General features: G+C 49.9%; 1 protein-coding gene across 1 annotated transcript in view; it reads left to right on the top strand.

Moving 5' to 3' along the window:
- Positions 1 to 475: 475 nt before the first annotated feature.
- The window catches only part of LOC134448725 (histone-lysine N-methyltransferase ASH1L-like), a 65,213-nt gene continuing 39,019 nt past the window's right edge, over positions 476 to 26,669 (top strand). Inside the window, exons 1-5 of the mRNA XM_063198379.1 lie at positions 476 to 2,127; positions 11,245 to 11,751; positions 16,261 to 19,085; positions 20,022 to 21,101; positions 21,561 to 23,197. Of these exons, the coding sequence (XP_063054449.1) occupies positions 11,296 to 11,751; positions 16,261 to 19,085; positions 20,022 to 21,101; positions 21,561 to 23,197 (5,998 nt within the window). The 5' untranslated portion in view covers positions 476 to 2,127; positions 11,245 to 11,295. The remainder of the gene's footprint in view (positions 2,128 to 11,244; positions 11,752 to 16,260; positions 19,086 to 20,021; positions 21,102 to 21,560; positions 23,198 to 26,669) is intronic.

The following is a 26,669-nucleotide window of genomic DNA, read 5'->3' as shown; positions in this document are numbered from 1 at the left end:
CATAGTGTGGCTCATTAGCTGCCAAATATAGAAATGTGTGATGTTCACATTCCTGCAGCATCCATTATTAATGAGCTATCTCTTATGAGTTATTACATAACGGGTTCACCCGCTGTGCCATGTGCTTATGTCACCTCTCACTCGCTCTGTTGTGTGGTGATGTCATTCCACCAGTCACTCCCTGTGGCATGATGTCACACGTCACTGTCTGACTTGTGATGTCATCCGCCAGTCACAGTGTCATGCTGATGTCATCTGTCACCTTACTGGTAATGGGATGACCTCATACTCTAAACTCATCATTAATTATTAACCATCATTAGAGGGGGGGATGATTTCTCAACATGACCTATTCAGATTTATTCTTATGCCACATTCTGATGTATGATAACCTATTTGTGGAGTCATGTCTAACTCATGTGTAACTAATGCATTTTTTCAGCTGGTCTCCCTCAAATCTTATGGTGTCTTAACTGACAGAAAATATAATTAACAAGCCATTAATAACCACTTGTCCAAGAAAAATAGACTGTCTAATGATGACTTTCCACAGATTATGAAACTAGGCGTTTTTTCAGTTGCCAATCTACTGTATCTAAGATGTTTGCCATGGGGTTTCCAACGCACCCCTGTGATGTAGCATACAACACACGAGCACGCACGCACACACAAACAGGCAAACAAACAACGTGAGAGTGGTGAATGTCACGGCGGTAGCTCGGGCCCAGTGTTTATCATGATCGATTATGCCCGGACTCAGCGAGCGCGGACGCCGGGCCAGTGAGCAGCAGCAGTGACCGTCCCCGCCGCCTGGCCCCGGTTAGCCCCGCGCGGCAATGGCAGCTGGCCGTTGAGCTCTCGCACGGACACCGGAGGACCGAGGTGCGTCCGGGGAGAGGGGGGCAGCACGAAGGGATAGATCAAAATTGGATCCTAATTCGCTGATGTCGCCGCCATCTTGTTGATACTTTGCAGTCATCGTTTCGCTACATTTTCCAACTGCCTTATTCACTTTCTCGCGGAAACATGAACCCTTCGGCTACCCATTACGCTTTTGCTTCAGGGTGTGTTTTCAAATTGTTACGACTATTGATGACATTCAATCGAACATCCGTATCGGTTGGAAAAGTGGAACACCCGCTGCTACCGTAGCGATGTTTTCTGTCACTTGCGACTTTCTCGGCGCCTGATGTCTTAACGCGGAGGTGCACAGCTATCCAAAAAAGGTGGAAATTGGCGCATCTCACCTGATGGACGGCTGCAGGGCAGCTACGTCCTTCTTTGCAACATTTATCAGACACAGAGACACCGTGGAACTAGGCTACTGTAGTTAATTTGTTTCCACTGTTTTGATAGCATAACCAACTGCAAGGCGAAACATTGATAAGTGGATGGTTGCCTCATAGCAAATAGGGCATTTAACAGGGCCCCCAAACGACTTTTTACCATTGTGCTACCGCGCTTCCACTAGTGGCCAAGTTTGTATTTGAGGGAGCATTTAGAAAAAATGGACATAACGTCTCGTCCAATCTGACATTTTTCTGCCTTTGACCAGTCTAGTAGTCTTCTTCGCCTGTACGACTTGTGTCCCCGCGGCACAGGCTGAAGGTTGGCTCTAACGGCCTCCTCAGCAAAGCTATGACCGAGAGGCTCCTTGAAAAAACAAGGGTAACCTTAAACATATATTGTGCCATAACAAACACAACTGAAAGTAGGCCTACAGCTAGTCCACAAGTTAGTTAGATTCGCTAACCGATAGAAGTAGGGCGATCGAGCGACAAGTCACCCCCTTGAGTTGTTTACGAAACTTGTCACCGTTTAGGCTACTTCACTGGTTATTGAACGGAAGCTATGCAGCACCTAATAGTACGACTTCATCCCTCTCCTCGAGCCCTATCTGCCTGCCAACGTGCTAGAGATCTCGGTACACAATGTACGACCACGCTTTTGATGTAAAACAACTGCGCAAGCGATGGAGAGAGAGGGAGAGAGAGAGCACGGAGTGGGAGGGAGGAGAGAGTGTGGTATTGCACAATGTCTTTTATTAATCCACTCTACCACGGAATGGACTTAAGCTCGTGCATTCTCTCCCTCATGTGAGCGGTTGGTGTTTATTTGCCTGCACGGGTAAGCCCAACGCCTTCTGAAACTGATGCTATGTCAGGAATTTGCTTTGATTAGCCTTCGCACTGAGTAGGCTGCGCACCGCAAGTGAAATGGCGTAACTTATTTATAAACGGTAACAGGCAAGCATGGAAAACCTGGATGAGAATTCTGGTTAGGCGAAGAGCGAGGGCTGCCACAGCCACCGCGAGAGGCGCGATTAAAAGGCTCAATGTGTTGGACAGAAGTGTTGTTGTGGTGCGGGGTAATTTTGTTGCCATTAATGCCGCTAAATATGGGCTGTGACGGGATTATTGGGCTTAGTGACAGTGACTGATCTGACTCAGCCATCTACTCCTTGTCCATTAGACGAATTAAACAATATCGCATCATCACATCATCCTCTCCTCGATGTGTCTACTCCCTTTTCCGCCAACCCGTTATGAGTATGTATCTATTCTCTGGTTCTGTTTCAATCGGCATGGCTAATTACGAAAGATCTAACGGGCGCCTCGCGAATAAGAGCCGTGCCATGGCCGTGCCATGATCACTTTCTCGGCTAAGTTTTTGAGGCTGTGAGAGGCGCGTCAGCGACGCGGTGTTTTCCTTGGTGTTGTAGTGTGGTATCGATTGAACCTCAGTTCACCCTGGCACTCTGTTTCCCTCTTCCTCTGGTAGCCATGCACTGTAGCTACCCTTCTCAGTCTGCCTCTTCCCTGCCTCTATTTTTGGCTGTTTTCGTCTCTCCCCCTCTATGTAGGTCAGTGATGAGGTGGGGATGTGCCTGTCTCACTCACTGCACAGCTAAAGGGCATCTGGTATTTGTCGCTGCGATTGTCGCTATGAGCTTAATAGCTGCGTTCAAGGGCCCAGTCCAACTACTGAATGTAAAAAAACATAGGGCCTAGCGAAATATCTCAGTTGTAACTACTGTAATAACACAAGGACTGGTGCAGGATAGTCTCTTTCACCCTCTCGTGTATGGTCCGGATGGTGTGTATGAGGAGGGTGATGGGGTGGGTGGGCTGTGATCACCTGTATTGACAATTTTCCTGGCCACTGACATTGCTGTAGATTGGGTATCTGTCAGAGTGTAAAGAAAAAAAACAACTGAGGGATTCATTGTAAATCATCTCACTAGTGCAGTGTTAACCTGGAGTAGACAGACTTTCACAGTGTGTGTTTACTGTTGTTGTTGTGTTGTTGTGTGGTTATCAGCCCTGGCTGAGAAGGACCCAAAGAGAGGAATAAAGAAGGGGGACTTAGCTGAAAGGGAGTGGTGTATAGTGAGCTCATGATAGGTGGGGAGAGAGAGAGAGAGAGAGAGAGAGAGAGAGAGAGAGAGAGAGAGAGAGAGAGAGAGAGCAGAAGAGGAACACAACAATGAAAACATTGTCTTTATTCCCCACAGGCTGCCGAAGAATGTGAGTTTGTAAAAAGACAGATGTAACATATTTTGATATGACTCCAGAGACGGCAGGAATGAATGGGTGTGTTTCAGCAGAAGAAAAAAAAAACCTTGAAGCAGTGAGCGAGAGTGAGAGGGAAGGCTTGAGTGTGTGTCTTGGCAGGGTGTTTAACTGGCTCTAGGAGAGATAGCGTTGGAGATAGACACAGGCATAGCAGGATCTTGGGAGAAGTGACTATGGTGCCTCTGTGTGGTGTGTGACGGATGGAATCGCACTCTATCGGATGTCTTATTATTAGGTAACTGCTGAAAATGTTACACCCGACTCCGCACGCATGAGTCGAAGCCTAAGACCATTTTCCAAATGTGTGTTTTAGCGTCCTTCCAACAATATGACTTACCTTGGCACGGGGGAGCTAAAAGAGGGAAATGAATGAAATGTTGAGGCAAAGCATGGTTTAGATTAACAAGGCCGTGACCACTCCAGTTGGGGCGTTATAATGCGAGAGGATGAGAGAGAGAGAGAGAGAGAGAGAGAGAGAGAGAGAGAGAGAGAGAGAGAGAGATAGAAACACAGAGAGAGAGAGAGTTAACACAGAAGCAAATTCTGAAATTCTTAAAGGTTTTGAAGTCGACTAAGAGTGAGACAAAGTACTCAACAGACAGGGAAAAAGAAAGGAAGAAGGCAAGAAAGACAGTGGCAGAGCGGAGGAAAAGAAAACAGTGAAAAGGAAGGAGAGAGGAAGTGGTAAGAGAAAGAGGGAGACAGAGAGTGGGAGGTATTGAGAGAGAAGAAAAGAGAAGAGAGAAAGAAGGGGAGAGAGGAAGGCAGAAAACATGGGAAGTAGACAGAGAGTGGGGAGAGGGAGGTAGAGAGAGAGGGTGAGTGGGCAGTAGAGAGAGAGGGAGACAGAGAGGGAGTGGGAGGTAGAGAGAGAGAGAGAGAGTGTGTGTGTGTGTGGGAGGTAGAGGGTGATTGATAGGAGCAAGAGACGGGTGGTGAGGGAGTTCGAGAGCAGTGAAGTATGAACAAGAAACAAGGTTAGAAGAGGAGAGAGGAAGAGAGGATAGCAGTTAGGGGAGGATGAGAGAGGAAGAGAGGATAGCAGTTAGGGGAGGATGAGAGAGGAAGAGAGGATAGCAGTTAGGGGAGGATGAGAGAGGAAAAGAGGATAGCAGTTAGATAGAGGAGGTGCAGAGGAGAGGAACAGGGGATGGTAGAGAGAGAGAGAGATGGTAAAATGGCACAGTAGTAAAAGGGAGTAGGAAAGCGATAGAGCAGGGGGGAGAGAAGGTAAGGACAGCACTTCAGCAGAAGAGGAGGACATATGAGGAGAGAGAGAGAGAGTTAGAGATGAGAGGAGAGGCGGTAAGGGCAGTTCAGGAGAAGAGGGGGGGATATATGAGGAAGAGATGACAGAGTGAGTTGGAGAGGAGGTAAGGGCAGTTCAGGAGCAGAGTATGACATATGGGGTAGAGAGTAGAGATGTACAGGATCCAAGATCCGGTTCCGGATCCGGCAGAATAATAGGGGTTTTTCAGACTATCCCGATCCGGTTCCAGGATCCGGTAGCCGAGGCTTTTAAGTCAAAATAGTTTGAGCCAACGTGATAAAAAGGGACCACGTGTGTGAGTAGGCTATGTGTTTCAACCCTTTCGTAGGATCCGGTATCCGGTTCCGGATCCGGCAGGATCTTAAGCAGTGGATCCAGTATCCGGCAGGATCCTAAAAATCAGGATCCGGTGCATCTCTAGTAGAGAGGAGAGTGATGAGAGGAGGAGTAATAAGGGCAGCAGACGAGAAAGTTGGAAAAGAGGACGGGATGAGAGGACAGCAGACGATATGAGGGGGAGAAAACAGAAAGAAGAGAGAGAGAGAGAGTGAAAGAGTGACTTGCTAGTGAGTAATAGCTGTAGTTATAGGGGAGCGGGCTGGCAGGAGAGTTTCAGGGGAAAAGCCCATTAAGATCCCCGGTTTCTCTTACTGTTTTCAGGCCGACCAGAACGCCAGTGCTAGTGCGTGTTCCCGTACCAGCAGTTACACTCGGAGCCGAAGTGCTTACAGTAACAGTGAGGGGTTCGCGTTCACATCCGGTTTTGGACTTTCCTCCATGTGACCACTTGTTACCTGGATGAACCTGCTCATGTCTGTGTTGTCACGGTTGGCAGAGAAAAAGCAAGCAGTGCGTCATAAACCAACTTTCTGGTTCCCGAATGCTCACAGTTTTGGTGGTGTGAACACACATCAGTCGGTTTGAGATTAGCTGGCGAAATGGTCACAGGCATGATTCTCTGTCGGCCTGAATGAGCTATTGCCTCTCCAGCTCAGCCTAGACAGCCGCACTCATCTAAAAGCCTCCATCCTCTCCACCCTCTCCACACAGCCTGCCCAGCCTGGGCCAGCCAACCACCTCATCCAGGCCAGCCCAAGCTTGCCCGACTCCTCATAGCCTCCATCCTCACTGGTCTCCACCCACCACCCTGCCTAGACCAGCCCATCCAACCACTCCCCAGCTGACACCAGCCCATAGCTGCTTTGCACAACCGAGCCCATAGCTGTTAACAACACAACCTAGACAGCCTCACTACTCGACAAGCCTCTATCCTCTCCATCTGCAGCCCATCACACCATTCCACTCTCTATCCTCCATCCTCTATTCACATCAGCCCATAGCAGTTCAGCACAACCTCACTCCCCAGCCAGCCTTCATCCATCCCCATCTCCATCTGCCCCGTCCTCTCCATCCTGCACCCAGCTCCAGTGCAGCCTGAAGCATTGCTACTGCATTCTCACCCAGATCACCCAGCCCCACTTCTGCACAACTTCGACCTTCATCCTCTGTCCTCTGCCATACAGAAGTCAAATGAAGCTCTGATGAGCCCAGCCCAGCACACCACCACCCCCCAGGCACCCTCCATACTCCATCCTCTCCATCCTCTTCCCAGCCCCATGTGCAGTCCAAAGCAGTTCACCATGAGCTGTCCTCTCCCATACAGCCTGCATTCTCCGTACTCTCCACCCACTCCAACGGCCAGTCGAACTGGCCCAGCCCATCCCATCCAGACCCACTTAAAGACAGACTCCCTCTCAAAAAATGTTGTCCTCCATCCTGCGTGCTCTGCATACACAGTCAACACCACCCCATGCACCTCTTATCCTCCATCATCTTCTACATCTTTCAGCTAACCCCCAGTGCACCCAAAGCAGTTCAGCACGACCTCTCTCCCATACAACCGGCATTCTCCAGTCTCCACCATCTCCCACAGTAGCTAAGCCCAGAGCAGTGGCATTCCTCTCTGCTCATGCAGCATCCACCCCCCGTGCTCCATCTCCCATGCTCCATCCCCCATGCAGCATCCACCCCCCATGCAGCGTCCACCCCCCATGCAGCATCCACCCCCCATGCAGCGTCCACCCATGCTCCAATGCTCCATTCTCTCGATCCACAGACCATCTCCCATGCAGCATCCATCCCCCATGCAGTATCCACCCCCTGTGCTCCATCCCCCATGCTCCATCTCCCATGCAGCATCCATCCCCCATGCAGCATCCATACCCTGTGCTCCACCCCCTGTGCTCCATCTCCCATGCTCCATCCCCCATGCAGCATCCATCCCCCATGCAGCATCCATCCCCCATGCAGTATCCACCCCCTGTGCTCCATCTCCCATGCTCCTCCCCCCATGCAGTATCCACCCCCTGTGCTCCATCTCCCATGCTCCATCCCCCATGCAGCGTCCATCCCCCATGCAGCGTCCATCCCCCATGCAGCATCCACCCCCTGTGCTCCATTCTCTCTATCCACAGACCATCTCATGGCCCGCACCAGTTATCTACTTCTCTGAAAGCCTCCATTCTCTGTCCACTCTATTTCACAGGCCGTAACACCTAAGTAAGTCTAGAGCAGTCCTGCTCCTCTCTCCTTGGGTGCAAGTCAAATGACTCCCTCCCTTTCTTTTCTCTGGCCTCTTGCCTCTGTGTTGCCCTGCCTTTGTGGGATAAAAACTATTACATTTTCAACATCAGTGATGTTGTGCCTCGCGCCACAAGGCCAAGAGCCACAGGAAAGGATAGAGGAAATAGTTTGACTTGCTCCCTCAGTGTTTCCTCCATAGCCTCCACCCTCCATCTTTCGTCCACAACAGCTACTGTAAGCTCTGATCAGACCAGAGCAGCACAGCCCCACTGCCCTCTCCGCATGCGGCCAGTAATGGATGCTCTTGGCTCGTCGGCTCCTGGAAGTACTCTGTGACATTGGCATTTTGAGGAAGTTTGTTGCAGATGAGAGTCATTTATGCAGGGGTAGCAAGAGTGTGCAAGAGTGACTCGCGGCCATGGCTATGTGGATGTGTGTGTGTGTGTGTAGGGCTATTCTGACACCACAGCTATGTGTATGTGTGAGGGATGGGCTGAGAGCATGTGTGTGTGTCTGTGTCTGTGTCTGTGTCTCTGTGTAGGACTGCGCTGAGATGCATGTGTGTGTGTGTGTGTGTGTGTGTGTGTGTGTGTGTGTGTGTGTGTGTGTGTGTGTGTGTGTGTGTGTGTGTGTGTGTGTGTGTGTGAGTGTGTGTGAAGGGTCGTGCTGAGACCATGGCTGTATGTGTGTGTGTAGGGCAGGGTTGATTGTGTCTTTATTTCGGAAATGGCCTATGGGTCTGATGTGTCCCCTGGGTGCCTTTACTGGTTGAGGTCATCAGTCTGAATCATACACTCAATGACCTCAGCCTATGCAGGAAAGCACCTGCCTTTCGGACTGCAGCTGAGGGGGGGGCTCTTTTAGGCTGTCCTCCATCCTCTCCTCCTCTCCTTCTCTCGCAAGGGAAGGGAAAATGTGTCAGGTGTTGGTTTCACGGTAGCCTAACTTCGGCTGGCTGAGCGCATTCCTGCCTGAAGCGTTCTTCCCTGACCCAACACAGCTACTACAACTGTGTCCTGACCCGGTTTGAGGTTGCAGGGAACATAGGACTACACTACGGAACGCCATATATGTCTTCAGTCAAAGCCTCAAGCCTCAAGCAGGGGAATTTATGACCATTCTATGAAGGAATGTGTTCCATAACAATGTGAGGTTCTAAGGTTCCATTAGACTCTATGGAGGTCTGTGATATTCCCCAGATCATTCATTTCCCCAGTATTCCGTTCAAGTGCTGCATTGGTACCAGCTAAAGATTTATTTTTAAATCATTACGAGTGTTGTCTTTTAGTCATTTTTTTCCACCTTATATGCCTTTCCATGAAACAGGACCCGAGTCCTCTGATGTTTCTGCTTTTTATTTAAAGACTGTGATAGATTGATGAGAGTAGGTCTAACAGTTTTTTTTCTGTTTCATTTTTCTTCCATCTTCATCATTCGCACATCCATTATTTCTTGGAAGTTCCAAACACAGACCAAAACATAGTCATTCATCTTCGGGTGTCTAGCCCTGCATCTTGGAGCCTGTAGCACTGTCTTACATCCTGCCCATCAGGGTCATGTGACCTTAGATAGCCTGCCTGCAGAAATTTCAGCTGGACTGTCTGAATCATTCTCTTCCACCCGCATCTAGACATCACCATTAGGGTTGCACAATATATCGAAAATGTATTGAAATCGGCAGGGTGCGATTTGTCAAAAAAGCAGAGGGGGGATGTTTTTTTTTTCATGAAACGTGACGTCACAAATTGAAGTTAACGCGACTAACAGCTCAATATTGGATGATATCAAATGAATAACACTTAATTCAGTCAAAAACAACGTGGCAGTGTATTTTTCCCCCAACACGGACACGGACACTAAGACAATATGCGTCTTCATTGAGAGGGTTTTTTTGCGCCTAATGCAGTTGGACATCTCTTGCGCAACATTTTTTTTACACTGAAATCGCGAAGGGGGAATTCTGTAGCCTACATTTCGTGTGCCAAAGACACTTCAGTCACTCACAATCCTAAGCGCACTAACCCTAGAAATAGCCACGAGTGTAGGCAGAGGGGGCTTTCAACGTGTCGTCCTCATGCGTTGCAACTTTCTACAAACTTTTAGTCGGGTCATACAAATTCATTGCATGTTCAGGCGCTACTCCACCCATTCCGTCTGCCTTGACAGTAGCCTAGATTTACGATTAAGGCACAACGGTTTCATAGCCTAATGTGCAGACAGAAATACTAAAACAATTTCAGTAACTTTTCTGCTCCATTTTAAAGCACCCCCCTTCCTAGAGCACCTGCCATTTGCATTCTGCATCCAATAGGCACCTCATCAATTAGCGAGAGGGCACAACGCGCACCTCCTCTGCGGTCTAACAAACCCCGAGGAAAGTGATCAGGACAACTCTCGCAACATCTGCCTACTGTCTGCGCGTCTTTTTGCATAGCCACTCAAGAACAGTCGGGAGTTGGAAGCAAAGTAGCCTATTTCAAACCAAATGTCTTTAACATTTCCTTTGTTAGCTCCCCCACTGACGCTGCGCAATGCAATGCAATGTGCCCCTTTTGCGCGCCTGTTTGTAGGCATTAGCCAAGTAGTTGGGTAGGTTGTTTCCTATTTGATGGTCCATCAAAAAAGGACTAACTGCTGCTTTGGCGTTTCATTTTCGCAGGTCGTTTGCATTAGCGATATGTTACTAATTCCCGTACATAACGCAACTTTCTTGCACATGTGCTGTTGAGTCCGGGACCTCGTAAACATCAAAGCTTGCACCACGTCGGGCAATTTTGAAAGTGAGTGCAATGTAGACTGCAGAAAAGGGTCACAAGTTGCCCGTCATGTCAACATTTTTGTTAGTTTATTTTGATAGGCCTATTTGCGAGGATAAAACCAGAAGGGGGGATAATCCCCCCCATCCCCCCCGGCAAATCGCACCCTGGAAATCGCGATATCATGCGTATTGTGAAAATGGCTTAACAAGTAAAACATTTATGTGCAGTCCAATCACTAGCTGAATATCAACAAATGCGCAAGAAGCCCGCCATGACCAAAGCCACGCCCCCCACACAGGTTGACAAATTAGTGACAAGAAAAACACTCGGCTATATTTCTAAATATCGTTTAAATGTCATTATCGAGGTATTGTATGATGTTATCGCGTATCGATTTTTTTGTGATATCGTGCAGCCCTAATCACAATTTTACAGTTTATTTTTTTCATTGATTGATTGATTGATTTGATTTATTTCAGAAGTACACAAGAAAATAAGCAACACATTAAATAAATACAATTTTACAGTCTATCTGCATGCGCATGACAACCTCTATAAGTGCCTCTGTAAGTTGCTGTGGATAACAGTGTCTGCTAAATGCAGTGTAATGTAATGACGGCTCCGTAGTCTTTGGCTTTTCTGGGTGAGCTTGAGTGGTCTAAAGTGTGTTTTTGCTGTATTGAGGATCACTTCCTGCCTCATCCACCGACATCTAGACCACTTTAGATCTGCATCACTGTCTTTTATAGAGTACATTTGGCTCTGTTCTTGCAGTGTTGAATTAACCCTGGTGTATTTGTCATGGGTGGTGATGGGCAGGTATGGGCTACCTGGATTCATTAGTTTCAATACAGTGATACACATTCCAAATGACCGGATTCTGACCTCTCAAATTCACCCAGGTGATCATTTAACCAGGCAATCCCATGGTTTAATTGGACTGGTAAATACCAGGATATTTGGAATATGTGACACTGGATTGTAAATGAATGTTGCCCATTGTCACTGACTGGTCTGGTCACCAACGTGCTCCTCTCTGCCCCGCCTCTATCCTCAGATATAGCATAGAACTCTCCTGAGGGAGCGACCCAGGAGGGGTTACCCGGCCATGTCGGGAGGGGCGGAGGGAGAGGACGCAGCGCCAGAGGCGGCCACAGGGGGCAGCAGCGGTGCCGAGGGGGGTGGCCAGGAGTTCTCCATCAAGGAGGCCGACTACTCCGAGGGCTGTGTCAAGCTGAAGATCGGCGTCGGGACGAAACGGACCAAGAAGCCCCCCAAGATCCTGGAGAACTACGTGTGCCGGCCGCACATACGCACCTCGCTGCGTCCCGCACGGGGCACCGCCGGGGGAGGAAGAGGCGGGCAGAGGAACGATGCCACGGGAGGAGCCAGCCAATCACAGAGCCCGACGAGGAGCAGGGACAGGAAGGAGGTGGTGGCGGCAGTGACGACGGTGTCTGAGCAGGGATCAGGTCTGGCGTCGACGGATGTTTCCTGTTCGGCAACGAGGAGCGACTCCTCAGTGTCTGTCGTGGAGACTCCTGTCACCCTACCGGCCAAGCGGGTAAGACGGCAGCTGTGGCCTAATGGTTAGGCGGTTCATCTATAGATCAGATGGTTGCAGGTTCGAATCACACCCTTCCCCTTGACTCTTCCTATACCTCCATCCATTGCTGAAGTGCCCTTGAGCAAGATAACCTACCCCCACATTACTCCATGGACTGTAAACATTGCCCTGTAAATAACTGTAAGTCTCTTAGGATAAAAGTTAAGTGTAATGTAATGTAATGTAATTGTCTACTACACCACACCCCACTATACTTTAATCCTAAACCAAAAATATGACCTAACTAGCCTGAGCTGGAAAGGTAAAAGAGACTCGTCAATCCACCACCCCACACCACCGCACGGGGTGTCAGCGAAGCACAAATGTGACCATAAACACGCGAGGACAGGTGGTTAGACAATGACATTCACATCGCAGTAACACATCCGAGTTTTCACTTGCCAAAAATATGCACACCCTAACTTCAACCCCATTTGAAAACCTAACTTCCTGTCCTGTCCAGCGATTCAGGTAATAGAGACACTCCGCACCCTACTTATCTCTGCCACTCCAAGCCCAACAAACGACAATGATGATAGATGAAATCCCAAAGCCTAAACTTGTCCTGTGTCTCTCTGGCCATCACCTCAATAGCATCAGTAAAAAAATCTAAAGGCTACATTTGTCCTGTGTCTTTGCAAAAAAGAAAGTAAGAGAAAGACTCCCCACTCTGTCATCCCACACCACTCCTCTATAAAAACACTTTAAATCTGAACACTAAACCTGTCCAGGCCAATGGGTAATGGCACAAGTAGACCAAGCGTGTCAAGAGTGAGTCCAGCGACGGAAGTAATTGACTTGCATTTTGAGTCGCGTCAGAACGAAGAGACAAAATTGATTCGGGCGACTAGAGGCGATTCAAGCAACTAGCTCCACAGTTTGTAGTTGGACTTGAGTGAATATTATGCAAATTAGCTATGATGCGGTTCAGCGACAGCCGCCACAGCCAATGGGAATGTTGGAATGTTTGCATTCTGCTTTTAACGGACATACTCTGTCTATTCTGTCACTCGTATCACTCTTGCTGCACAGTTCAGCGATTCTTGATCTTGTCGCGGCTGGTGTATTTGCCCGGTAAGAGAGACTCCCTTCCAGACCTTAACCAACCACCCCTCCCTACCCACTCCAAAAACAATGAAATGTGAAACCTTCAAGCTAGACCTGTCCTGTTTCCTTCAGGGAAACGGGTAAGCGACAAACTCTGCCTCTCCACCACACCCCATCCCACCACTCCTCCCCTCCCTACTGCAAAAACAACAAATTATGAAATGTGAAAGCTAAACATGTCCCATGTCCTCCTTACCAATGAAACGGGTAAGAGCAAGACCACTCCCTCTACACTCCCTCCACAAACAGCAGCACATGAAAAATGTAGAAGCTATAACTTAACAGTAGGATAACAGCAAGAGACCAATCCACCAACCAACTACACCGACTATGTCATTGTGGACTAGACTATTTCCTCAATCCTTATAGTGTCACCAAATGGCTGTTTAATGACATACAGACAACCATCAGCAGTGAAGTGTTGAGCGTCTCTGTAATCTTTGGGTGGTGTGAGCGTGTGTTTGTATGGGATGCCGGTGGCTTGTGGAGTGTTATTACTCTGCCTTTGGTGGCCGTGAAGTGGTGTTATTACGCTTCCTTTGGCTTTTATGAGCCGTAAAAATAACACACAAATCAGGCGGCACAATAAATGTTAGAAGCTCTCATTTCCTCCTGCTGCAGTTTATAGCCCACCAATAGCTGCGCCTCTCATGGGTCTATTTTTACCATGCGTTCGTTACCTGCTCTCGTTTTTCTCTCCTCCCGTTTTTCTCTCTCTGTCTGTTTGCTTCTCTCTCTCTCACACCCCCCTCTCTCTGTCCTTCTGTCTGTCCTCTCTCTCTGTTTTCCAGCACACCTCAAACTGCCTCACCTGCTCTCTCTCTCTTCTCTCCACTTCCACATTTTCTTGTCAACTCTCTATCACAGTTTCTCTCTCTCTCTCTCTCTCTCTCTCTCTCTCTCTCTCTCTCTCTCTCTCTCTCACACTCTCTCTCTCTGAGCTTCCATCTCTTTTCCTCTCTCTGCTCTCTACAACACGTCTCATGTCCTCTCTCTTCCACCCTCTCTCTCTTCTCTTATCTATCATTCTCTCTGTTTCTCTCCTCTCACCTCTTCCCTCTTTCTCTTCTCAATTATGGCCCTCCACTCCTCGTCTCTCCCTGTCCCTCTCTCCTCTCCTCTCTTCCTCTCCTCTGCTCTCCTCTCCGCTCCTCTCCTCTCCCCTGCTCCCGTCTCCTCTCCTCTCTCCCTTTTCTTCTCCTCTCTCCTGTCCCCCTCTCCTCTCCTATCCTCTCCTCTCCTCTCCTCTCATCTCCTCTCCTCTCATCTCCTCTCCTCTCTTGTCCCCCTCTCCTCCTCTCTCCTCTCTCCTCTTCTCTCTCCTGTCCCCTTCTCCTCTCCTCTCCTCTCCTCTCATCTCCTCTCATTTCCTGTCCTCTCTCCCCTGTCCCCCTCTCCTCTCCTCTCCTCTCCTCTCATCTCCTCTCCTCTCTCTACAGTACACCTCAAAGGCAGCATCCTCAAAGGCACCAGCCGGCTCATCTGCATGTCTGTCTGAGTTCTCTGTTGCTCATCACCATGCTCAAGCTTTCTCACGCTTCCTCACCTGTCCTCTCTTCTCTTTCCTCCTCTCTCTCTCTCTCTCTCTCTCTCTCTCTCTCTCTCTCTCTCTCTCTCTCTCTCTCTCTACTCCTGCTTTTTTCTCTCTACAATGTTTTCTATCTCTAATTTTTCTCTCTCATCTCTCATCTCTCCTCTCACCCCCCTCTCATATCTGTCTCTTTTTTCCTCTCCTCTCCCCTCTCTCTCCTGTCCTTTGCATCTCCTGCTCCTCTCTCCTCTCTCCATCTTTCATCTTCTCTTCTTCTCCTCCGCTGCTTTTCTCTGTACTCCGTCCCCTCCCTCTCTCCTCTCATCCTCCTCTCTTTCCATCTCTCCTCGCTTCCGTCTTCTCTCCTCTGTCTCTTCCTCTCCTCCCCCGTCTCCTCTTCTCTCTCTCCTCTCTCTCCTTTTCCACCTCAAAGCTGCTTCAGAGGCTCCAGTGCTCTGCTCTTCATGTCTTTTTAATCTCGTTTGCTGTCGGGCTGACAGTTGCTCATCGTGTCCTCATTGTGAATATACAAGCCACTCTCTGTCTGTCTTGTTTATCTCTCTCTCCCGCTTTCTCCCTCTTCATCACTCGCTCACATCTCTTGCTCTGTCTTCGCTCTCATTCTTTCTGTCAGCCTGTCTGTCTTCTGCAGTTACTGTGCAGTTATGTGTAATTGCCAACAGATAGCTTCCTGAATAGAGAGTGATAGAGAGTGGTGCAAGAGTAAGATTACTGTAAACCTTCTTACTACTTACTCAAACGTTACTGCAGACTTACGCAACCCTTACTCAATCAATACTCTAGCCTAAAACCTTTGTCAAGCCTCAAACCTAACTTTTGATTGCATTTTAACCTTGCATTTGTGCCTCCCTTAATCACCACGCTTAGAGTCATTATTCACTAAGTCTGTGTGTCGTCACTGTCGCTTTGCAAAAATACAGGCATATTTGAAATTTAGGGAAATATTTACATTATGGTTTATGGGAGGAAGATCAGTCATTTATTCATCAAACAGTTTGCAAACGGCACCAAACTTTATCATCTGTAGTACTGCTCTCTCCCACCACACGACATACCACAGCTGACAAATGAGTACTGTGGTCATGGTCTACATTTTAAAAGTTTTTGTTTACAGTAATGCCAATGGCATACACATACAGGTTTGGCAGTAATGCCAATGCCATACACATACAGGTTTTGTAGGGGTATTTTTCAATGCCAATCAAGTCCCAAATTTTGTAGATATCGCCTCTTACCATCTCCTGACAACCTATCAATCTTCATGTTCATTCATTGCCACTTTACATCTTTAACATAACACTAGTCAAATTCCATCCAACACCCAACCTATGCAATTAAATGACGATTCTCCTGTGCTCTCCCCCAAATGAGTATGGTGGATGCCTGATTTTCATGAAAACCTCAGAAATGCCCGAATGTCCGACTTAATGAATCCTTCATAATCGTTATATACAGTATTTTTGACAGTAAGTATCTGAAGTTCCAAAGTAGAAGAATCTACTGTTCAGAACTTCTGTGCCAACGCTGATGGTTCTCTGATCTGGCTCGAAGGACCATATAAAATTGATGCTGAACATGTGGTGTTTGTTTTGTCATCTGCAAAATTGTTGCAGTAGTATATACAGTATATATGTATAATAAGTATCCGAGATAGTTCCTAAGCTCCTAAGTTGCAATTGTTGCATAAACTTGTACTATGAATAAAGTTAAACTTAACGCTTCCATTGGGGCAATTAGATCACACACCAAACATGAGACACACCATTACAACCATCCGTCAAGTTTGTTTTGTTTTGCTTTGTCCATAGGCTCCTCCGAAGTTGGCCCATAAGGCGGGCATGAAGGAGCAGCCCCAGGAGGGGACCACCGGGCTCCAGGAGGGCTCCCCCAGGCAGCTAGCCCAGAGCGGGGGCAAGGCGTCAGGCAAGGCAGCATCGGATGGGGCCTCCTCCTCCATCTTAAAGGCGCCCCCCTCCAGCTCCCTGTCCCCCACCCCCGCCGCCTCGCCCCCCTCCCCCACCAAACAGCACTGCACGGTGCAGGAGAGTGCCAAGGTGACCAATGGGGATGCGCAAAAGGACGACAAGGGTGTGCAGCAGAGAGACGAGAACACACGGAGCACGCAGAGAGAAGACAAGAATGCGCAGAGGGAGGAGAAGAAGAGGAGCACGCAGAGGGAGGACAAGGAAGCTCAGAGGACGGATGACAAGAACCGGAGTGGTGCGCAGAGAGATGACAAGACCCGGAGCACGCAAAGACAAGAGCAGGACAAGAGCTCCAAGCCCAGCCTGAGGGGCACCCAGAACTCTAAGAACTCGGCCCCCAAGCAAAGGGACAGCCGGAGCATGCAGAGGGAGGAGAGGGACAAGACCGCACTGAGAGAGGACAAGAGCTGCTTGTCCAGCCAGAGGGACTCTCAGAGAGAGGACAAACATGTCCCAAGAGAGGAGAAGAGCAGTCAGAAAGAGGAGAGGAAGAGTCCGAGAGAGGACAAGAGCTCTGTCCCCAACCCGAGGGACACTCAGAGCTCCAGGAACCCTGTCACCAGGCAGAGGGAGGAGAGGACCAGGAGCTTGCTGCGAGAGCACAAGAGCACACAGAGAGAGGACAAGAACAGGAGCAGTGTCCCCAGCACTCAGAAAGAGGACAGGAACAGGGATCCACAGAGAGAGGACAAGCAAAGGGACAATGAAAGGGACAAACAGAGGGACAATTCGCCAAAGGACAACAAGAGCCCTGTGCCCAGTCAAAGGAACTCCTCCAGTGGTGGTGGTGGAGGTGAGAGGTCGAGTGGTGGAGGTGAGAGACCAAGTGGTGGGGAGAAGTTGAGTGATGGTGGTGGCAGTGAGAAGCCCAGTAGACGCAGTGGCTCCTCCAGCACCTCCAGTCGTCCGAAGCAGCAGAGGTCCCGGGCCTGCAAGCCGCCGCCCTCCCTGTCTGAATCCCACGCCTCCCCCATGGGCAGCAGTCCAACTGCCAGCTCTTCCCCTCACCTGTCCTGCAGCAGCCCTGCCTTCTCCGACACAGGAGTGGCTCCGTCCGCTTCGCGAGATGCCGTTGCTGAGGACAACCTCAGCCACCATCGTCCGTCCCTGTCCCCCAAGGCGGACACCACCACCTCAGCATCAATGGAGAGGGACAGGGCTGAGGACAGCAGTAGGTGCCGCAGCATGTCTGTGTCCTCCACCATCACGGCCAACTCTCCGTCATCAACGTCACCCGTCACTACCCTGGCAATGGCAGCTAGCAGCAATAAGAGCGGCGGTGCTAAACCGGCTCCTCGCAGCCCTTCCCCATCACACACCCTCCCCTTGCCCCTTCCCAGGCCAGACCAAAGCCCCGGACCAGTGCCTGCAGATGAGAGGGACAGGGGAGGACAAAGTCCCGCCTCCCCCCGGTCCATCACAGCGATTGGCTGTGTCGCCAGTCTATCGGTGTCGGAGGGCAGGCCAGGGCCAATCCAGTGGGGTGCAGGGGTCGAGCAGCCTAAAGACTTCAGCGTACATCACAAGCCACCAGGTGCCTCTGACCCAATCAGACTAGATGTCACTGGTGGTGGCAAAGGGTCCCCGGGCGGTGGTAAGGGCTCTCCGGGGGGCAGCAAGGGGTCTCCGGGGGGCGGTAAGGGCTCTCCGGGGGGTGGCAAGGGCTCTCCGGGGGGCGGTAAGGGCTCTCCAGGGGGCGGTAAGGGCTCTCCAGGGGGTGGTAAGGGCTCTCCAGGGGGTGGTAAGGGCTCTCCGGGAGGTGGTAAGGGCTCTCCAGGGCAGAGCCGCAGGGGCGGCATCTATGGACAGCAGCAGCAGGAAGGTAACATTGTCATGCCAACAGCCACCGCCTCCTCTGCCGCCTCCAAGTCCCCCTCCCCCTCCCGATCCCCCGCCCAGGACAGCCGGCCGCTCAAGAAGCGCAAAGGACGCTGCCCCCGCTGGTCAAAAGTGGTGCAGCAGGCGGCTGTGCTAACACCCGACAGGAGTGTGCAGAGGGCGGGGCATCAGGCGCAGGTGGTGACAGGTGACAGGTGTGCGGTGGCAGCTTCAGGGGACAGGTGCGTGTCGAGTTTAAACACGACCGGCTCTGCGTCCTCCTCGCCGCATCGGCAGCATCAGGTGAAGCCAACAGCGCCGCCGCCGCCACCAGCTCCCCCTCGCCGACCCGTGGGCCGGCCACCCAAGTGCAGCCAGTTCCCCGCCGCGCAGCCAAAGAAGAGGGGCCGGCCGAGGCTGAACCCAATCCCGGGGCGGCAGCAGAGCTTGCCAGGATTCAACACAGTGGGGCTGGGCCCTCACACACACTCCAACACACACACAAACACACACTCCTCCCTCACAGCTAGCAACACACACGCCGTAGCCACGCACTCGGAGGCAGCGAGTCTAAACCCACCGAACCCCCTGAAGAGGAAACGAGGTCGTCCAAAACTTTCAACATCGAGACCTTCGACCTTGGGGTCAGGGTCAAGGTCAGTCTCAGAGCAGCACCTCCTCAAGGGCTCCTCCTCCAATGGGGATGCGTTCCGGCTCGCACAGGACGACCACGACGGGACTATTGGCCAATCAGGCGCGAAGGGAAACGGGCAGCTAATGATGAAGTCAATCATCGGCAAGATCAACAAGATGAGGACCAAACGGCGCCGGTGGGTATGACATAAAAATATAGAGAGAGTGCTATTTTTTAAGCTGTTTATAACATAACAATACAATATAGAGACGTTGCTATTTGATATTTGTAGGAATATAGAGGAGGTGTTGTCAACAGTAATAGATGAGACCAATTAGGGCCGGTGGGTATTATAACAACATAATATAGAGAAGGTGTTTTTGATATTTATAACACACATAACAATAGTAATTTACTAATACTCATGTAACTGTGTTAAATAAGTATATAGCATTATAGTGAATGTCCTATTGATATTGATAACATAACAATATAGAGGTGTTATTCATATCTATAGCATACATGTAACACATAACACACAACATGATGAAGGTATTATGAAAGGAAAAGTCCACCCTTTTTGATTTTCACGTATTTGCAGTTTTTACAAGTATCAAACATGAATTTGCACATCATTTTCTTCTCAGGGTCTTCAGGACTTAGATTTATCAGCATTAGCATAGCTTAGCACACTCACTGGAAGTGGATGGAACCATAGCATCAAGTAGGCCTAACAAGTGATCACTGGACGGAGTGAAATAGCCGTTTTGCACTCCGGTGAATTTTACTTTTTAGGTTTACAAGTACATTTTAGGATGTTTTGTTTGGTTCCATAGACTTCCATTGCTATGCTTAATGCAAACACATAGAGAAAAAGTCCTATGTATTCTCAATTTTATCAGGGCTTAACTACATATGAGCAATTTCCTGAGATGAAGTGGACTGTTCCTTTAACATTTATAAAGTACTCTAATTTTTTTGTTCTAAAAAATAACTATTTTAAAGGGTTCTTGTCCTTGTCTTACATTTGCGAACTACTAGACAAAATAGCACAAGAAACAATATACTAAAATCTTTGGATGACTTGAATGAAATGCTGTATAGCAGAAATAAGCCTCCCCTTGCCTTGCAGGTGGGTGCTGACCCAGCTCCTGTCGGGGGCCAGTGAGGTGGGGGGAGAGGGGGCCGGGCGGAGGAAGGCAGGAGTAGTAGGAGGAGGAGCAGGGTGCACGTTAGACCCTGCGTCTCCTACCGTAGCCTCCATCCCGTCTCTGGCGGCATCCTTAGGGGGGAAACTGGGTCCGCAGATCAACGTCAGCAAGAAGGGGACCATCTACATGGGCAAGAGGAGGGGCCGCAAGCCCAAGGTCCCCATCGCTCAGTCCAAACTGGGCGAGTCCAAACTGGCCTTCTCCCCAGACTCCGCCCCCTTCTCCTCGTCCTCCACGCCGCTGACCGTCTTCGGCTCCGTCTCCATGACGACGGGAAACAGCGGCAGCGGCCTCTTCGGCAGCCCAGCAACGTTCCGGAACCAAAGTGCCATCTCCGCCCTCAGCCAATCAAAGCAGCTGTTCTCCACGACGATGTCATCATCATCGCTGCTGTCATCATCGTTATCGTCGCCGTCGCTGTCCGCCACGGCAGGTGCTCCTCTCTTCCAGAACTCCTCCGCTTCCTCTTCCTCTTCCACTTCCTGTTTCCTGTCTCCGTCTCAGAGGAAGTCGTCATCCGCGTACAGGGAGCACCACCAGCCGCGTCACGACCGCAAAGCCTCCCTGTCCTCGTCCAAAACCTCTCTGTCCTCGTCGCCGCTTTCCGCCTCCTCCCTGAGTGAGCTGAAAGACGCCGCCCTTTCCCCGCCGTTGCCTAGCGACGGCAGCAGCAGCAGCATGGCCCCCGAGGGCCGCATGGCAGAGTGGGCGGAGCGAGGCGGCAAGGGCAGCGGCGTTGGCACGGCGACAGCAGCAGGCCGAGGTATGGCGGCGAGTAGTCTGCCCTCCTCCTCCGACGCCCGCTGCCCCCCGCGCTGGACATTTGGGGCGCCCCCCACACACACAGGGGTGACGTCCGGCTCACACAGGGGGCGCGAGAGGTCATCGCTCACCCAGCCCACCCCGCCTGCACCCCTGTACCCCCACACCCAGCGCTCGGCGTCCCCCCCTGCCCCCACTGCCCCCTCCTCGGGCACCCAGAGGCAGAAGCACAAGCACAGGTAAGCAGAACTAACAGCCAGCTACTCAGCACCCCTGAGTCTCCTCAACCTTATTGCTCCCAGCAGACACTGAGTGGATAACGCCCCCTTTCAAAATCTGCCGGCCTATGACTTTTATAACTGTTTAAAGCTCTTTGAGCTGTATGGTTGTACTGTACAGTACATACAGTTTCTATGCAAATACAGTCACTCTATTTTTTATCAGTCAACTTTAAGTTCAAAGTCAAGCCATTGGTAGCCATTTTGAACAGTATAAAGTTGTTGAATGTAGTTTGTGAAGCTCAGAAAAAAACTCAGCAATAACAGGGAATGGCATCGATAGATAAATATTGAAAGTGTATTGAAGTTGCATTGAGTTGCATTGAATTATCCAACATCATATCATCTATCATCTAACATAATACTTCTTAATTTATCATCTAACATAATTGTACATCTAATTATCGGTCTTATCTCCAGGTGCCGAGGCCGTCTGCACGGCTGCTCGGGGGCCAAGGTGAAGGGCCGCGGGGGTCGGCGCAGCAAGAGGAAGTGGCTGGGCCTGAGGGGCGGGCTCTCGGACCCCGACTTCCTGTTGGAGGTGGAGCAGCTGGGCCTGCGTTTGAGCCGGGTCCACCTGGCGCACCTGAGGGGCACACCTGACGCCGCGGGGCTCGACGGCGAGGCGGGCAGCGGGGGAGGGGTTGGGGGCGGTGGCGCCGGGGGCAACAGCGCGGGAGGAGGAGGAGGGGCAGGAAGTGGAGTTGGAGGGGGCCGCCACGCGTCACACGCGCACCACTGCGTTCCCCAGAACCTGCTGCCTACGATCTTCCAGATCAACTTCAGCGGGTACTACTCGCCCCACCTGGCCTGCCCGTACGACTCGCTGCACTACACACGCAAGCCCGACGCCAAGAAGAAACACGCCACGCACACACACTCGCACTCGCACGCCCACCAACACACACACGCGCACACGCACTCGCACGCACACTCGCACTCGCACCACCCTCCGAAGTTCCGGGACGTGTCCCCGTCCGACGTGCCCTTGCTGCAGGGTTTGGGGTTCCCGCTGGCCCCCCAGTCGGGTTACTACCGCTCCCCTCACCGCGTTCCCTACGGTTCGCCTCTCGGGCTGGGCTACTACAAGCGCTACCCCTCCAGCGACGCCCTCTACACTCCGCCCGAACACGCATCGGCCTTCCCCTCCTACGCGCACGCTCACACGCACGCACCTCACGGGCACGCGCACCACTCCTACCCGCTGTACGTGCACCCGTCCAAGCTGCACAAGAAGAAGCACAAGCTGGCCATGCGGGGGGGTGTGGAGTGCGGAGGAGGGGGTGAGGGGGGCGTGCGCTCATCGCCCCTCCTCTACCCGGCGTTTGGCACAGAGGGCAGCTACCGCTGGGCGGGCGACTACAAGCGTAAACGCCGGCATCGGCACGGAGACGGGGCCGTCGACGACCCAGCAGAAGAGAGGCGGGGCGAGGGGGTGGGCGGGGCCGACAAATCGGAAGCGAGGAGCTCGGACTTCAGCCAATCCGACGGCAGGATCTCGGACTTCAAGGAGCCCATTGGTTGCCAGTGGCGACACAAGTACGAGTCACCACCGTCGGCGAGTCGCGGCTTTGGGACGTCGGCACAACACGCAGCGTCTTTCTCGACGTCGGGGGATACGGAGCGAAATATGTTTAAGGACGCCACGCTGGGCTGGGGAGGTGCCGGAGCTGGGCCGGGAGGGTGCAGGGTAACAGAGCGGGGAGGCTGGCTGAGGGGAGGCATGTTCCCCAGTGCTCCCGCCCCCGAACACGGACCGGGGAAGGGCGGGGAGTCGTCTCGGAGCGGCTCAGACAGCGAGGAGGAGGACGAGGAGGAAGAGGAGGAGGGGGACCCCGAGCCGTGTAAATTGGGGAGCACCACGTCGGCCTCGACGTCAAAAGCACCCACCCACATCAACCTGTTCACCAACGCCTTCAGCCAGGGGGGAGGAGTCAGCGGCTTCGCCAGCCTATCAGCAAGCAGCTCTGGCGGGGGAGGAGGAATCGCTGAGATGGGACGGACCAATAGGAGAGAGCGGTCCTCAGCAGCAGGCCACTCCAGGAGCAGGGAGACGGGTAAGCTCACTCTTTGATAGTAGAAGAGACATAAAAGCCCATGCAGACTAGGGATGCAAATGATTAATCGATTAATCGACTTTAATCGATCAATGCATTAATCGATTGAAAAACATTAAATCACAATTAATCGACAATTCAACTGTCAAGAGACCCAGGTGAAATGGGCATGTGAAGAGTGTGTGTGAAGAGGGGTGAGAATAGTGGGAATATTTTAATCACCTTTGGATTAAAGAATTTAAATAGAATTAATTTAAAGGTGGAATTTTATCTGAATTTTCAATTAAAATGTTTAGATTTAGTAGGGTTTTTTTTTTTAGAAACATTGAGATGTCGGGGGGAAAACGCCGCTTATCAATTAATTGTAAGTCGATCGATAAGACTATCAACTAACGATTAATGAATTAATCGATAATTTGCATCCCTAATGCAGACAGAGTACCACACCACACAAGCGGTTACATTGTCCAGCAAAATTAATGCCACATGGCATGGCGTGTTATGAAGTATATGAGGTGGATGGTGTGTCATTTACTTATTTGATTTGTTGAATATTATTTTAGTTTTTATCATTGTGTTGTTGTGACTGTGTCTTGGTTATATCGCGTTGTTGATTGTGTGTGGTCTATGTCATTGTGCTGTTTTGGTTGTGTGTAGCGTATGCCATGTTGTTGTGACTGCTGTTTGTGCCATAGTGCTGTTGTCTGTTTTGTTTATGTTGTTATGTGTGTGTAGTGTGTAGTGTATGCCATGAAATTCTGCTGCCTTAATGTTGTTGATTTTCAATAGTTTGTGCCATTGTTGTGACTGTGTGGTTTTACGCCTGTTTATTGTTAATAGCGTATTGTGACAGTATTGTTGTTATTACTATGTGCAATGCTTTAATGTTGTTGTGTGTTTAACATGGCAAGGGAGTAATGGTCTTCTTTGTTTCGTAGTGTTGTACCTGCATGTTGTTTATGCCTATTGATGTTCTATAGTGTTCTAGTCTTCTATACCATATAATATTGTTGTGTTGTTTAGCATGAGGAGGAATGAATAGCATTTCTTCTGTGCTTTAGAGTTGTTGTCTTTAGCGTGATGGAGGAGTCATGGAACCTATACTAACAAACTGGTCCAGGACCCCAGGCTCTTCTATTAGATGATTTTCCTCTTAACGTAGCCTTATATTGCAGATGGGGTCGCCGGCAGGCCTATTCACTATTTACTGAAAATACTCAACTACATCATAACAACATGGCTATGACAGTACCAAGAGCCTCAAGTATCAGATTAAGACATAGACATTAGGGCTGCAGAATTAATCAAAAGTAATCGAAAATTGTGATATAATCGTGATATGGAAATCGGGATTTCAATCGGGATTTAATCGTGGCCATAGTGACCTACCTTCGAGAGCCTCCTTGAAACCAGAACCTACTGACAGGCTGGTGTTTCTGGCCAGAAATCTGTTCACCTACAGTAAGTTTCATGCCATTGCCTTTTACATAATTATTATTACAATTCATTTTATTTTGCTCATCCTGTATATAATTCGTTCTTGGTTATATTTCATTTTGTTATATATATTTTGTTAAATCAGCAATCAATAATCGTGATTAATAATCGTGACTATGATTTTGACACAAATAATCGTGATCATGCTTTTTTCCATAATCGTGCAGCCCTAATAGACATTATAATTTTGGTGACATTAAGGTTATAACATAGGCTCGGCGCTATAGGGGTTATCCTGTTTACTCCTGAACCACCTTCTTAGTATAGGGCCCTGGTCTCAATATTGGGAGGGAAAGTAATCTCATCGCCCCCTGCTGGCAACGTTCCAAGCCTCTGCTTCAAATGAATGTTTTTTTTGTTCTTTACAAAATTACATCTCGGTCCTGACGACGAAGTAGGAGCAGTGGCTGTCATATAATATGCATGTTGGCCCGTTTAATCGATTCAGGTGGTAAAATGTTCGGTTTTTAACTGATCTGAACTGATTTTAATATTCTTAAAAAAGATAATACAGAACTACACTGACTCGCATGTGTGACGTGTTCACTTCATGTATTTAGCATAGCCAAATTAGCACAGCCAAACATTAGCCAGAGAGGTGGTTACTCGTCATTACAGAAGCCATCATATCTACTAGAGAAGCTAAAACCAAACCAAACTAATTGAGTGTATATATGTGTAATAAGACGCCAATATGGAACTTACAGGATTGCAAGGATGTGAAGAAACGCGAAGAACTAGCGTTCGTTTGTTTCCCTGTGTTGTCAATGAAGCGTGAAGCACAGCATGCTGGGAGCTGTAGTCTGTTTCTGACCTGATTGGCACAATTTCTACTTTTCTTAAAAGGGCAAAAAATGACTCAAGATTTCGACAGGTAGTAGTTCATCCTATTGTGTAAGCTGAAACGTGTGATTTTTTTAAAAACTCGTCTATGGGAGTTGCAATACTGTAGGTGCAATAGGTGGTTGGAACGTAACCGCTAGGATCGCTGTTTTCCACTTTCCCTCCCAATAGTATTGTTGTAGTTGAAAAAGTGAAAGTGAAAGCTCATTGGGAAACTCCAACTCCCATTGTCATTGTGACACAGCACTCCACAGCACACAAGTGAACACTGCACACTGCACACAACGAAATTGCATTTATGCCTCATCCGTGCAAGGGGGCAGCCCTCAGTGGCGCCCCATGGGGAGCAGTGCGGTGGGACGGTACCATGCTCAGGGTACCTCAGTCATGGAGGAGGATGGGGGAGAGCACTGGTTGATTACTCCCCCCACCAACCTGGCGGGTCGGGAGTCGAACCGGCAACCTATGGGATGCAAGTCTGACACCCTAACCGCTCACCCATGACTGCTAGTTCAGCAATAACGGGGATTAATGGTCGTCTGTGCCACAGTGTTGTTGTGTGTTTAGCATGACGGGGGAGTGTTAGCCTAGTGGTCTTCATCTCTGCACTGCTGTTTCCTTGGTTACATAAGAGAGCCATGAAAGCTGTAATTCTCTCCAGTAGCTGTGTTTAAAAGATAGTCAAGGAGACAGTTAGGGGCTCACATTACTGCAGGCCGTCTCATCCAGAGTGTGTGTGTGTGTGTGTGTGTGTGTGTGTGTGTGTGTGTGTGTGTGTGTGTGTGTGTGTGTGTGTGTGTGCGCGTGTGTGTTTGGTGAATGTGTTTGCTTGTGCTTGTGCTTGTGCTTGTGTGTGTGTGTGTGTGTGTGTGTGTGTGTGTGTGTGTGTGTGTGTGTGTGTGTGTGTGTGTGTGTGTGTGTGTGTGGTGTACAGCTGGGTCAGACAGAGAGTGACTGGCTGTGCTTTCTCAGACTCTTGCACATCATGGAGGATGTTGCATCAGCATTGCGTGCCCTTCGTGGGAAACATCAAACCACTTTCAAACCATATTGGACAGAAAAATGTGCACGATAATGTCATTTGTAGCTCGCTGGAATACATAATTTGGTTAGTCATCTAATGGACTGCTCA

This window comes from Engraulis encrasicolus, chromosome 5, assembly GCF_034702125.1.
Source record: "Engraulis encrasicolus isolate BLACKSEA-1 chromosome 5, IST_EnEncr_1.0, whole genome shotgun sequence".
Taxonomy (NCBI): Eukaryota; Metazoa; Chordata; class Actinopteri; order Clupeiformes; family Engraulidae; genus Engraulis; species Engraulis encrasicolus.
This window is presented reverse-complemented; position numbering and strand designations above follow the sequence as displayed.